Here is a 14,511-nt window from a genome sequence, read left to right as displayed (position 1 = left end):
TGCGAAGCAGATCTGTGATTGGCCAGTTCCCGCCCTCGTACCTGTCGCTCACTGAGAAGCAGATCTACAAGCTCACAAGGCAACGCGTTGTGAGTGACCATGGTTGTGACTTGTAGATCAGCGTCGCCCAACCACGTTGTCCTTGAACGCAGCCCAATGGTAAAGGAGACAAGACTGCAGGTATACTACATTCACCAATCAGAGCAGAGGATTTGAACTGCATTATAAAAAATGTCTCTCGATCGTGTCTCATTTACGTTAAAGGAAGATGGCGGAACAACAACACAACAACATCATAATCTTAAATTGTATCCCAGGCTAACTGTCCATGATGCAGATATCATGTAATGGTGAAGATGTTTCACCATCAACCGACAATGAAATGAAATGTATATTTACCCAGGGTATCTGGGCTAAGCTCAAGAACTTGTTTCCGGCCAGGCCCTGCTCATAGAACACATTTCATCGTAGTGGTTTAATGCCTTGTTCAAGGGCACTTCAGCGGTGGTAATTTTAACGTGTCGGACGGCTGATTCGAACTGGGAACCTTCCGGTATCAAGACCGCGCCGCTATCCGTACGGCCACCGCTGCCACCAACTCGTTATGAGCATCAATCATTATGGAAGCCAAAGAGAAGACAACCATGCCTTCTACATAGCCCAAAATGTCGTCTCGTAGATGTATTTATCGATTCTACCTTAGTACCTTCTACAATCTACCTACAACCACAGGCACTGTAAGTAAGAAGTATAACTAAGCTTATGCACTTATACAGGGATTTGATCAGAGTTTTTTCATGACCACTTCTTGTATCTGTAGGCTACTTTCCACCACCTTTTCCACCAACTTTTTTTTTTAAACATAGATAGCAATTATACTACTACATCTACTAGGGCCTACTGTAAGTCATTATTATACAGCATGAGATGTCATGTGATGAACAACAGAATCACAACATGTGGTGGAATGGAGGCCTTCAACTGATGTAAAACTTGTCTCTGCACTTGCTTATTATCAGACAAAGCTGCTTTGCATTAAGCTACAGCAGAACTACAGTACAGTATCACTCATAATATTCAGATGAAATAGACATTGTCCTACTGTACCTCTCCTGGCAGACATCAAAGCTGAAGTGTAACCGGTGTTTCTCTTGCCTTGCCAGGAACCACGTTGATGGAAGAGCTTTACATGGAATAATTGCTTCATACTGAACAGAATTCTGCCCTACAGAGACCATATGAAACAGCTAACTGTGAGTAGAGACTCCATCTCCTGAAAGTATTGCTTTGTATCATTTGGTCGGACTGGCATGCATGAGGATGAAATGTTTTGTTTTTAATGAAATTAAATCTAAACCTTTCTAGAACCTGATGGATGCCACAATGGAGCCAAAACAACAGACAGCTTCCAACAAACCTGGTCTCTATTTTCAATATAGATCTGATATACGCAAATTCAGCATTTTAGAAACTGGTAATGGTAATGGTCACCATAATTGACAAGCAAGTCTGTTTACTCTATCATAAAGTGAAGTGAATTAAATGGCTAGAATTATGGAAGACATCTCCCTGAGTCGGCAAGAATGGATTAAATATGCAATAATTTATGTTAAACAGGTGTTTCATTGTTTAGTTTATTTTTCATAGCAGCCATATCTACATGTTTACCACGAAGGGCCAAGAGCCCAAGACTCAATATTTCAGTTTGCAGGTCCTCTTTCCAGTCAAATGCTACGTACAGTAATCTGTAATGAGTGACATAAACTTTGCATTGCTTTATGATGATAGCTTGTACTCTTCCTGTCTGTTTCAGGTTGGTGTCACAGGCAGCTGGCTTATTACTTCTCCCTGCTCTGCTTTCTGTTGACTCTGGTGACACTGCTACAGACTCTCTATAGTGAGTACTGGACTTCATGTATCCTATCATAGACTCTATAGTGAGTACTGTATGTCATGTCTCCTATAAAGCGTTGCAGTCCCATCCACTTTCAGAACGATGAGGGCACCAGGAAATAATTCCCCATTCATTTTCCCCATAGACGTTTCAAAAAGTATTTATTTGCCTCGGACAAAGCCAACAGCCGAGATAAATAGTATAAAAATAAACACATATTTTTGGGCCAAACAAATAATGAGAGAAGAAAAACAACAAAAAAAGTGTACCCTGTCCTTTTTTCTTCTTTCTAATTATCTGTTCCGCCCAAAAAATGTTTATTGTCATGATTTGTCAACTCAGCTGTTGGCTTTGTCCGAGGCTTTAAATGTATTTCAATATATACTTTTTGAAAATACCTTTTTCTATGGGGAAAGTGAATGGGGAATTATTTCCTGGTGCCCTCGTCGTTCTTAAAGGGGGCGGGACTGCGACGCTCTATAATAGACCCTCTATATTGAGTACTGTACTACCAGATTTCCACCAACCCGATTGTACAGTAGGTCTATGTCATTTTGCTGCAGGGCTGTGAGTAAAGTTCATATAGGCCCGGGCCCTGCTGTCTACTTCTCAGTGCACTGTTGTTGACTGCCCAGTGTTCAGAGCACAAAAAATTACATTTCAATTTTCAACCAAATAAGTTGGAGCTATTGTACCTTGTAGGAGGAGATAATGGGCCATTCAGGTACAATGCCAACCCCCTCTGATGATATTGATGTTGGCTCAGCACATTGAAATGATGCCACACAAACACAATGTGCCATGCTGCAGATGTTTATTGATCACTGTCATTGATGTGATCAATGTTTATTTGATCACATCCATTCCAGTTGCAAAGCAATGTGAAGGATCACTTGCATATTAGAACTTCCTGCCTGTATAGAACCCATCAAAGGTTTCCTCAACAAAACCAAGATACAAGGAAGGAAGAGGTACTCTCACATGATGTCATGTCGGTAGTACACTGAACATTAGACAGCAGACAGCACACAAATTCACTCAAAACTAGTTGTTTTGGGATAGAGGCAGAGCAACAGTTTATCTACAATGCATTGTGAACGTACATTGACCTACAGTATTTCATCCATCATATTGACAGTTGAAGCTTCTAAATGTGTCTTATTTTACCTTTAGACTTTTTAGCTGACAACTACTCTCTTTGAACATGTCTAGCTAAGCCTATGCTATACCTAGCTAATACCCAGCTATACCCAATTACCCAGGCTTTTATTTTCGTTCGCATTCGGCTAAAAAAGACTCGAAACAGACTGTTGACTCACGAGAGGGCGCTGTTCTTCACAGCTCTTCATTTCCTGAATTGCCAAAATTGCAAGCAGGAGTAAGGAGAACAGTGTTTATATTTTCAGTCAGTAGAGTAAGATTAAGGTCTCTTTTTTTGGTTGTTTTTACCTCCGTTTTTGACGTCTGTCTGTCTGTCTGTCTGTCTGTCTGTCTGTCTGTCTGTCCGTCCGTCCGTCCGTCCGTCCGTCCGTCCGTCCGCCCGCACTGCAGTAGTGAGTGTCACCTTGATGTCCCAGTCTCAGTCTAGCTTACAGCAGTCCAGGCTGACAGAGCTGACCCACAGACTGGACTCGTTGCAGCAGGCCTACCAGCTGCTGTTCACCAAGTACCCTGCCCTCAACCTCTATTGTCCAGTCACCAACACTACCAGCAAGGGTGGGCAAAACCCTACATACACTGATCTGCACTGAATATTATAATACATGTAAATATATAAATCTATCCCCCATGCATGCATGTACAGTATACGTCTATATCACCAAAGGATATATCAGTGGTCCAGTGACCCCAGCGGTCCTTGAGGGGCTTCCCCATACAAAAATCAGTTTAATAATAATGGATTGCATTTTTAGGGCGAATAGAAAGGGTGCTTACTGCTTACTCAAAGCACTTACAAAATGGTCCATTCATTCATACATTGGGAGTTTAACCATTTGAACTCTCTATATTGGCTATTTCAGGCAGCACCATCTTGTGGTTGCACAGTATTTCTCACTTGTTAACATGTTTAGTCTTTTTTTCTTTCTTTTTTTCTTTTTTTCTTTTTTTCTTTGGTCAGGGTAGTTTCAGAATAACGTCCTTATGCAAACAATTATGTTTTAGGCAGAATCTTAGGCTTACAAAGCAATTTCCTTATTTCAAAGCCTTTTGGCTTTTCCTTTCAGGGGTCGCCACAGCGAATCATCTGCCTCCATCTCACCCTGTCCTCTGCCTCCTCTTCTCTCACACCAACTAACTTCATGTCATCTTTTCACTACATCCATAAATCTTCTACCGGTATTTGGTCTTCCTCTAGGCCTCCTACCCGGCAGTTCCGACCTCAACATCCTTCTACCGATATACTCACTATCCCTCCTCTGTACGTGTCCAAACCATATCAGTCTGGCCTCTCTGGCTTTATCTCCAAAACATCTGACATGCGCTGCGCTGTCCCTCTGATTTACTCCTTCCTGATCCTATCCATCCTTGTTACTCCCAGAGAGAACCTCAACATTTGTAACCTCGTAATCTCACTGTTCCACTTGGGTTCCTCTCATTCACACACACATGTATTCTGTCTTGCTGAGGAAATAAGGACATTTTATGCATAAATGGTGCATTTATTTTTATTTATTTGTTTTATTTTATGCATGACTGAGGTAGTGCTTCACATTAATTCAACCTGCTCAAGTTTGTTTCAACATGTCTACTACCATTACTTATTATTGTTCCCAGAGCGTAAGTGTGAGCCTTGTCCTGAAGGATGGCTGTTTGTAGGTGAGAGGTGCTATCTGTTCAGCAAGGACAGAGCTGACTGGATCAGCAGTCAATACCACTGTATGACACTAGGGGGCACTCTGGTCATGATCAGAACACAGGAGGAGCAGGTGAATTCTCTCTGCTCTCACTCTCTCTCTCTGTCTCTCTCTCCCTCTCCCCTCTCTGTTTAGCTACTGTATATTGTTGTTTCTCTCTGCTACTCTCTCTCTATCTCATTTAAGGTTGGAGTGGCTTATTGTCGGTATTATCTCAATCTCTTAAAATCTCGTAAAATACCATGAAACTGCAGCACAATGCTGTTTTTTCCCCTGATACTATGAAGCAGCACTGACTTTAATATAATACTTAATACATTTACAACGAGCCTTTTGCCATACAATGATGTCATGCACAGCTAAAATAGCCAATCAACAAGTTCAGAACACTTGTAGATACTTATGTCTCTTTTCACTATTTTTGAAAATGTGTATCTATAGTGATGACATGCCCAAAATAGGGATTATTGACAAGAAATGAAAAGGTCAGAGAGAGAAAGATTAGACTGACTGGGCACTGTGCCATGCACCCAAAGCTGTTTGCAAGCAAATTGACACTGTGGGGACCAAGCCACGGCACAGCTGTTTAGGGAAAGAGGCACACCACCTCCGTAGACGTACTGTGTGCGATATCGGGGCTAACAACACTCCTGATGGTGTTGACTAGTCTGCACTCTCACATCATCATCATCATAATCATTGGTTGGTTTTTTGTTGTTTGTCTTTTTTTTGTTTGCTCTCAGGTGTTCCTGTGGAATCAGGCCCATAGTCTGAGCCAGGGAGATTCCTACTGGCTGGGCCTGAGGAGCAGCGTTTCTGATGGGACCTGGCAGTGGACCGACTCCACCCCAGTTGACAGGAGCCCACAGTAAGCAGAATGTTAAGATCACTGATGGAAACACAGTCCTAGTTTTTATACCTTTCTGAATCGGGGACCACTTGAAAATATCAAAAGTAATTTGGCTGCCTGTTAGGTGGTCAGATGGGTGGGCCATGTGCATTTTCAATGCATGTTTATTTTAATGATCAATCAATCAATCAATCAATCAAATTGTGTTCTGGCTTGGATCAATGGAACTAACTTAGTATGGTTTAAGTTCCTATTTATTAGTATCACAATGAAAACACATTTTTCAAGGTATTCAAGAAAGTAACTTTTAATATTGATGATATTATCCTTAAAATCTGTTTAACCCGTTTTGGGCGGGAACCCCTTTTGGTGTTGGCATTATGTTATGCTTTAGCTATTGAAAAATAGCAGATCTACAAGCTCATAGCGCGCCACCGAGTGGCGCGCTACGAGCTTGTAGGTCTGCTATTTTTGAGTGGTGCAAACCACTCCAACAACCAGCTTTTTGAGTGGTGCAAACCACTCCAACAACCAGCTTTGTCTGTATGTTTGTGTACATGTGTACGTGTACGTGTGTACGTGTCCTGTGCACAGGTGAGCATGGTTGCTATGGTTAGTGTGTGATGTCACTGACATAGCTGATCAGACTATATAAGACCTTGCACCACTCAGTTCACACGGGTGTGATTTTTGAAAAAACGACTGACATAGAAACATAGCTTTTTCAGAAAACTGTCAGGATGTAGAAGACATTTTTAGAATCTGATCTCAGGTCAAAATGGGTTAAGTGTTTTGCCAGTTACAGTATGTAATACCCTCATGTCCCGGTTGGGGAACGCCTGACTATAGAAGACGTTCATCATTCCACCATGTCTTCACAGGTTTTGGTACCATGTCCCCGATGAAGAAAGAAACAAGGAGATGTGTGGTCGTCTGTCCCCAGGAGACAGTCACAGCTACCAGATGAGCTGGTACACATCCAGTTGCGGCAACCATTTGAAGAGCATCTGCCAGAGAACCCAGGGAACCCTGCAGTGATGGACAGAGGGAAGATGGAGGACACCTACCTCTGGTCCATAGCGTCAGTGGTGGAAAAAGTACTCACATTCTTTACTTAAGTAAAAGTAGAAATACTGCAACTTCTGCAAGGTAGAAAATAATAGTCTGTTACAAGTAAAAGTCCGGTATTCAAAATGTACTTAAAGCCTAAATAATTACATTATTTTTGAGGGGCGCTAGCCGTCCTATGTCCAGCTTTGAGCGTTTGTGTAAACACAAACATTGAAGACGAAGGTGAGGACGCAAATTCTGATTGGCCGGAATGAGATTATGTATGATGATGTACCATGATAAGAGCGCCCCTCACTTCACACGGTTGTGATTTCTTTCAAACACTTTAACAACATTTCAAGTCTTTGTCATGGTCCTTCAAAAGTGTATTAAAAGATTTTAACAGAAAAATCCACTCCTGTGAGCCATGGTAGGTGCTTTTATTTCTGTGTTCTAAAGCTTTTTCAGATGCAATGAAAAAAGCCCTATATTAGCCAGCAGTTTTGCCTTTTGCCTGTCAATCATCGCCCGTGCTTCGGGTCCATATAGGTTACACTCACAAAGTGAAATGACTGTGTACTGTGTATCTGTCTATATGCTTGGAAACAAAACTAGCCCCTAACAACAGACTCCACACAGTCTATTGATTTACTTCTGTCTCCTGAGCCGAAGGTGACATATTGTGCATCATAGTGCATAATATGCAATGCATATCATATAGAAGAATCATTCATAGAGAGTTTAATTAACATGGTAAATAAGGTCCCTGTGTAATTTGTTAATCTGTTGTATGCCTGCAAACAAAACAATCCCACGAATTGATAGATTCGTAGAAATAGGTCAACAATACAAATTACGCTAGTCTTGTGGATTAATTTGATTAATTTAATGGGTGGTCCCCAGACCCCCACCAAATGACCGAAACTACTTAATATTTACCTAAACCAGACCAGAACTGCCACCATGGGACCCATTTTGGACACGCCGACTTATTTGTGTATCCCGAAGGTGAAATTACCCTTCGTGATCTTGGGGGATAAACAATTGTAGCCTCGGCCGGGAGGCTGAGAGAGCCATGGCCCGATAGGCAAGTAGTAACGCAGCACCGTATTGCCTACAGTCGTCCACCCCACCTGGAAGCGCGTCCACGCGTGCCAGCCAGGAGCTAGGCTCGACTGACTGAGGGGACATCCACCCCAGGGAGACCGACGGAGCTGTTGACTAAGGTTAAGGTCTGTGCCACCCGGGAACATACTTGTAGAGGTTACCCGCCGCCCATATCCCACCAATGTAGACTCGGCCGGGAGGCGAACCCGGGTTCCCTATTCCACAGGCACAGTACGTTACCAATCGACTAAAGAGCCATGGCCCGATAGGCAAAGTAACACAGCACTGTATACTGTATAGCCTACACAATTACCTCAAGAACACATTTATAATTAGTGTAATATCACTCATTTAGAAACTATAGTAAAATACGCACATCACTTTGTGGAGGTGCTGGGTTCGAAAAATGATATTGACGACGTTTCGAGCCAAGGCTCTTCATCTGGTCAAACGGTTTGACCAGATGAAGAGCCTTGGCTCGAAACGTCGTCAATAAATGTATCTTTTGGAGCATATGAGTGTGCGGGTTTCCTCTCTTTTTCATATATCACTCATTTGCCATTATCTCATTTGGCTGACCAGTTGAAACACTTTTAAATAGTAGTTATGTAGTTACTGCACTTTAGCTATGTAGGGCAGTATATTTAACAACAGGGCAGTATATTAATGGCAAGTGAACTAACCTTTTTAGCCAATTGTTTAGAAAATAAAACGTTGGGCTTGTAGATCAGCTATTTTAGAAAAAGTGTAATATTTTGAAACGGTGAAATAAATTGTGAAATGGCTGTGGCCCATTCATACTTTTACTCCATGGCCTAATGCAGACCTACAGGTCTGTAACTCTGACATAACTCTCTGTGAGTTCTGGGGGTTCTGTGGCGTAATCATGCACACATTAAAACACTCTGCACGGCACACTACTGCCTGGGACCTTGCGCCTAGCAGTGGACAGTTCCTTTTGTCAGGTGTAATACAAAAATAGGCCGGCAGGGGTCGGGACCGAGCTAAGTATGAACTAAAACTACTCAACTGTGATGGAGATCCGAATCATTGACGCCAATTAAAATTATACATTTTATTTTAATTTCTTTGTTGGCTAATAATATCTAGTTTTATTTGAAAATGTGGAGCAGTTGGTAGGCCTATCGAGTCTCGACCAACTGAGAAGTCCTGGATTATGTTCTGTTGCGTGAAATGCACATTAAATCATTGGACGAGGTCATAAATTAGATGAAATCAAATGTATTCATATTTTTAGATTTGATGGTGTATGCCAATAATGAATATAAACTATTATAAAGGATAATTAAAGATAATCTGACATCTATGGAGCATGCGGCGTGCGCACTCAGTGCTTAGTGGAACGGAGCAGGGATGGATGGACAGTGGTGTCACAAACTGGTACGTAGCATGCGACCCCCAGAATAGTTTTTGGTTTAATATAGTTTTTATATTAACTTGGTTCTGAAATGTATTTTATATTTTGTGCCGAGAAACAAGGAGTGTTGTGCAACATATGTATTTTTAGTAATTTTATAATTATCCATTTCATGAAATGTTATCTGATCTGATCTCCCCCCAAAATATAAATAACTGAAGCACTTCCTTGCCCCAGATCAGATGACGCGTAGTAGTGACGTCAGTGATGCATCCTTGTCGGTTTTGCGTTTAATTGTAGTCCTCCCTTCGTAATGACGGCTGCATGAACACTCGTCATACACACACACACTCACACGTCCACGCACGCACACAGCACAGGGACATAACGGGTCGGTACTGAACGGGCCTGCTGGAGCACACACACTAAACCCGTCTGCGTTTGATTCAGCGGCGTACATTTTTAATCAATCTTAATTTACATCTGTGTGTGTGCGTGTACGCGGGGGGGCTCTTAACACCTACACTGGATTTCCGGAGGCTATCTATATCCGCAGCATTGTCTCCTAAATGGGAAGATGAAGCTAGCCTTTTTAGCTTCAACTTGATGATGAGGATGAAGACGGAGACGAGGATGATGGTGGTGATGATAGTGATGCTCCCGTCGATGAATCGCCTCCTAGAGAATAGATTCTAGGTGTCGGACTTTTATAATAATGGATCCTACGACGCTGAAGGAGAAGGAGACGAGCCACCGGGTGTGCGCGGTGTGGATCCGTTGTGAACGACATTCATGATGCGCCCGTGGATGATGATGATGAGAGGATGGGATTATCATTACTGTTGTTGTGTTATGATCACCATTACGGATCTATAAATGATCTCCTATCGCCGACCATCGTCGAATAACGGCTTGTTCTCCTTCGAACTTGATCGAGATGTGTTTTCACTGTGGTGGACGCTGCTGCTGCTGCTAACTGGACCACTGACTTCGGCATTAAAATCGGTTATTATCGGTTAATTGGACATATCCCCTGTCTCTGTCCAAGGACGGTTCGGTGACATTTCATTGGGTGAGTATCTAAGAAGAAGAACAAGACAAATAGCCATCCCTTTATCTGGGGAGTGTTTACAAATGGACCCCGGAAGGGTCCATTTGGTTTCATTTGTAAACACCTCAGATAAATCCTTAACACTGAGGAAGGATTGTAGGCTCAGGCTATATCCTGAAGTAATAATTCACTGCTCGTACTGTAATAACTGTAGTCTAAACGTTGCGTTACAATCAAAGGCGATCGCAGTAAAAGTACGTGACGAAATGTGCCTATTCCAGGGTCTCCCCCGTACGTGCACCTCCTCATAAATGGCATGTTGGGGGGGGGGGGGGGGGGGGCTGATGTGCCCCCTGATGCTAGCTAGCACGCTAGGCTACAACTACAAGTCTCTTATCCTGGTTACACTGTTGCTTATGATGATGGACATACATAATATCTCGCGCGTGCATTTCTGTAGGTAGGTCAGGGTTTATAATACTGGTTTTCAACGTTGGGTTCAGGGACCACCATGGGGTCCAAATCGACCCCTTGTTGAGTCTAACACAAAAGGAAATGACAACAACAAAAAGAAAATTCCAAAATGAGTTTACAAAAGGAACCATGGTATTATGGTCCCTTATAGCCCTGGTCCAGTGCGTTACTCTGACAGTGACCAAATGGAACATTTGGTTCTATCTGCAGTTCTGCACATTCTCTGAGTTAAATTAACACTGACTGATGACTGATTTGTAGATTGGGATCCTAGAGATAAAAAAGGTGTAATGGGCGTCTATGGTGTAGTAATGCATATCAAAGTGTCCTTAAAACAAGGTTGAGAATCACTGCCATAGAAGCCATGTCATTCTCTAATGGGGGTCCCTGTCCCTTCCTGGCATATGTTTTCAAATGGGGGTCTGTGTGCTTGTGCTAATACAGTATGGTGTAATGTCGTAAACCTGGTATAGAAGAACGTTTTGGTCGTATCATACTGTATGTATTGTCCCCTCCTTGGCACATTCCTTCCTGGGCATTTGGTCATACGATCTGTTGTGCTGGCACAAAAACAAATTTAAGCATCACAATCAACTTTATTGTCCTGTCCACGTCATCACAGTATCAGTAGCACAGGTGTAAAGACGTGGGGGCAATTCGTTTTTGTGCTGGCATTAGCTATGTCGTCTAGTTTCTCGACCTGTGCACATTTAGAACAAGATAATCTATTTCTAATTAAATTGTCAGTAACAGCGTCAGTGGGGCCTGTTCCATCAGATATAAGGACTTCGGTTAATGAATAATAGCAGCGTTATCTACCAGGAAGTACATTTTTGGTTGTGGTGATGTCATGGTGATTTGCTCTATAAAAAGAAATAGAAAAGAGAAGAGAACGCAGAGTAGGTACACATATAAAGGTAGTCCACCACACAAGGCAACATTCACAGAGGTCAAATCTACACTGTAAATCCACGTGAGAAAGTAGTCTGGATAGGCGAACATAAGGAAAGACATTTGGTCGCATAATCTGTTGTTTCTTCCTGGTACAGGTCAAGACAATTTGGTCATATAATCCCTTGTCTTGCCTCAACTGTTCTGTAATCTGTGCCAGAGCTAGTTGGTGATCATGAGCAACAACCAATCTTCAGAATCATTCCAGCATTATATATTATATCGCTACGTCATGTGTCCAGTCCACCACATTAGACCAGTTGGAACAGCTGTCATTTAACACTTAGCAAAGTATGGTAGGCTAGTGATTCTGTTAAAAGGCCAGCTCCTCCTCAAGCCGTTTAGCAAGCGACAGAAACAGTGTTTTTGTTTTTGTTTCTAAAAGGGTGATTGAATGACTAAATCATCCATGATGTTATTAAATCAAGTAATTATGACTTAATTACATCATCAGAGGGATTGGTTTCTCCAGGCCAGGTTGTTTACAGCAGTACAAATCTCCATATTATTATTCTGTTCTGTCGCCCGCTTGTTATTCATCTTGTTTGGAAGTCCTGGACATAGAACAGGATCCTAACTGTTGTAGGGCTGCAACTATCAATCCGATTCCTTCTTTTTGATTAATTGAATAATCCAAAATAGCAGATCTACAAGCTCAGACAGGAACACATCACAGAATGACACGTGAGCTTGTAGATCAGCTAGTTTCACTATATTTGAGATTGTTTTACATGTTATAAACTAAGCTGCTAATCTATAATGAAATGCTCAAAATACGAATCGATGATTTTATATATAAAAAATAAAAAAAACTTTCAGGCTACATTACGGTTCATAATATGTAACTTTGCCCTGTGTTTACATAACAAAACAGTATATACATTTTGAACCCCTCATTTCCCTCTATACCAGCAGGTGTCCACACATTGCCCTCTCGCTGCATTTTGCTGTTTTCACTGTTTGATTTGGTTGCCCAAAAAAACGGCCCCGTCTACCAAAACAAACAGTGAGAACGCCTAGATACAGTGAGAGTGCAGTGTGTTTCTGCAGGTAAACGCCACCACACTACTCCAGTGGCTGATAACTGCTGGCATAGAGGAAAATGATTCGTATGCAGGCAACTGGGCAAAGTTATCCATATGACTTCAACTTTTGTCACCATTATGTTGTTGTGTGACAGTCTCTCTCTCTCTCTCTCTCTCTCTCTCTCTCTCTCTCTCTCTCTCTCTCTCTGTCTCTAAACAGACGGCAGGCATTCAGGATGGCACCGCTCCTGGACGCTGCCCGCAAACTGGGCTGGATTCTACTCAAGTCGTTTCTTCGTTTCATGTTTATGTTCATTAACAACGCTGTAGCCATCCCGTCCTACTGTTTCTACCTGCTGCTTCTGCAACCGCTGAGAATATGGGACAGTGCTGCTTTCTGGCACCTGGAAGGAATAATGTTCAAATGGATGCTGGGCATGGTGTCGTCCTGGGGCTGGCTCGCAGGTTACACGGGTGAGTTGCGTTCTGGTCACTCTCCTCTTTGGTTATTGCTAGACAAGTTTTTGGACAGTCCATAACTCTGAGACACAGTAAATTATTAGCTGGGTTGGGTTTCTTTAGGATTTTAACAATTTCAGTTCCTTAACGATTCCCTCTTATTGGTCCAATTCCTTAACGGTTCCCTTTACTATTCCTATATTTAAAAAGAAATCAATATAATTTTGACCTTCAAATTAAATCATATATACAGTATTGCAATGCATACATATTATTACATGGTTCCCAACGTGAGCTGGGAACCACGTGATTTTACTCTGGGTCTGTAACACGTGTACAAATAGAACCTAAATGTAGAACCAAATAGGTCCATTTTGTTCCATTTGTGCACTCTCAATTATGGTGGTCCTTGACATTAACCCATTGAGACCTGGAACGCATCCATGTCACGTTAGCGTTTAACCACATTAACCATTAACCCATTTTGGGCGGGAACCCCTTTTGGTGTTTTAAACATTATGTTATAATTTAGCTATTGAAAAATAGCAGATCTACAAGCTCATAGCGCGCCACCGAGTGGCGCGCTATGAACTTGTAGGTCTGCTATTTTTGAAAAATCGTTAAAATGTGCCTCAAATCTTTCCGAAAATTGTCATGATTTAGAAAACTTTTTTTTTTTTAATTTTGACGTCAGGCCTGAATGGGTTAAAACATTTGAGAACCACCGGTATTGTATAGCAGACGTGAAGTCCACAATCCACATGCCAACTCTTTCCGGAAACTGATTCAATGTTGGATACGGTTCCGAATCCAAACCAACCCTAATGAAGATGAGGTTGAAAATGGGTGAATTGGTCCTTTTAAGAGCACAGGAGAAAACACCCTGCAAGTTGCTCGTGTGTAGACATTATGCTGTAGAAATGGTAGCTGTGTCTGTAGCACTCTGTGTTCCATCTTGAAAATGAAGAGGCTAGAATCTACCGTCCAGCTGTACTGGACAAACAAACATCACTTAAGTCAAGTACTGTATATAGGCCTACATATAGGAAACATGCAGGATGTTGTCTTGGCGTTATTGATGGATAGACATTATTGACTACATGTATGCATAGTAGTAGTACTCCTCAACTCACAGTAGTTTTTACTCTAGGCATTAATGTTTTGAAGTGATTCTGCCGTGTCAGGGGTGTTTGGTTGCAACGGACGGAGCCACAAGCAAAATGCTTACAAATTACTAAGTGCAGAACATGATGAGCAACAAGGCTCACTGCTTAATAATGCAAGGCTTTCTGCCTATAGAACACCTTATCTTCACTTCAATATTAGTATATGTCATAGCTCTTAGTGAGCAGTAAGATTATGAGCGGTTTTATACAGCGTCTCTACAGACTTGGTGTGGAAGGAGGAAAGGAGCGGG

The 14,511-nt window shown here is 42.0% G+C and overlaps 2 protein-coding genes across 5 annotated transcripts in view; both read left to right on the top strand.

Moving 5' to 3' along the window:
• The first annotated feature begins 279 nt into the window (after positions 1-279).
• LOC306940832 (C-type lectin domain family 1 member A-like) lies at positions 280-7,004 on the top strand. Of its 3 annotated transcripts, XM_079526050.1 has the most exons (8): positions 280-737; positions 1,164-1,253; positions 1,366-1,420; positions 1,814-1,897; positions 3,446-3,610; positions 4,670-4,821; positions 5,493-5,617; positions 6,481-7,004. In XM_079526050.1, exons 2-8 carry the CDS (start codon positions 1,239-1,241, stop codon positions 6,635-6,637), a joined length of 753 nt encoding a protein of 250 aa, XP_079382176.1. In that variant the 5' UTR covers positions 280-737; positions 1,164-1,238; the 3' UTR covers positions 6,638-7,004. The 3 variants fall into 3 exon arrangements, with proteins under 3 accessions (XP_079382176.1, XP_079382178.1, XP_079382177.1); XM_079526052.1 differs by lacking the exon at positions 1,366-1,420; XM_079526051.1 differs by lacking the exons at positions 1,164-1,253; positions 1,366-1,420.
• lpgat1 (lysophosphatidylglycerol acyltransferase 1) overlaps positions 6,593-14,511 on the top strand; it is a 78,458-nt gene continuing 70,539 nt past the window's right edge. The window contains exons 1-2 of one of the 2 annotated variants that reach the window (XM_079526049.1): positions 6,593-6,696; positions 12,856-13,109. In XM_079526049.1, coding sequence (XP_079382175.1) covers positions 12,872-13,109 — 238 coding nt within the window. In that variant the 5' untranslated portion in view covers positions 6,593-6,696; positions 12,856-12,871. Of the gene's footprint in view, positions 6,697-9,528; positions 10,207-12,855; positions 13,110-14,511 lie in introns of those variants that run through there. The other variant, XM_079526048.1, reaches the window with a different exon arrangement.

Source organism: Electrona antarctica (assembly GCF_951216825.1).
Source record: "Electrona antarctica genome assembly, chromosome: 17".
Lineage (NCBI taxonomy): Eukaryota > Metazoa > Chordata > Actinopteri > Myctophiformes > Myctophidae > Electrona > Electrona antarctica.
Note: the sequence above shows the minus strand (reverse complement) of the source record. Positions and strands in the feature narration are given on the sequence as shown.

Excerpts from the sequence above, each read along its gene's own strand:
- LOC306940832 (XM_079526050.1), top strand. Across the intron at positions 3,611-4,669 it reads CACCAACACTACCAGCAAGG|AGCGTAAGTGTGAGCCTTGT; the intron begins GTGGGCAAAACC and ends TATTGTTCCCAG. Across the intron at positions 5,618-6,480 it reads CCAGTTGACAGGAGCCCACA|GTTTTGGTACCATGTCCCCG; the intron begins GTAAGCAGAATG and ends ATGTCTTCACAG.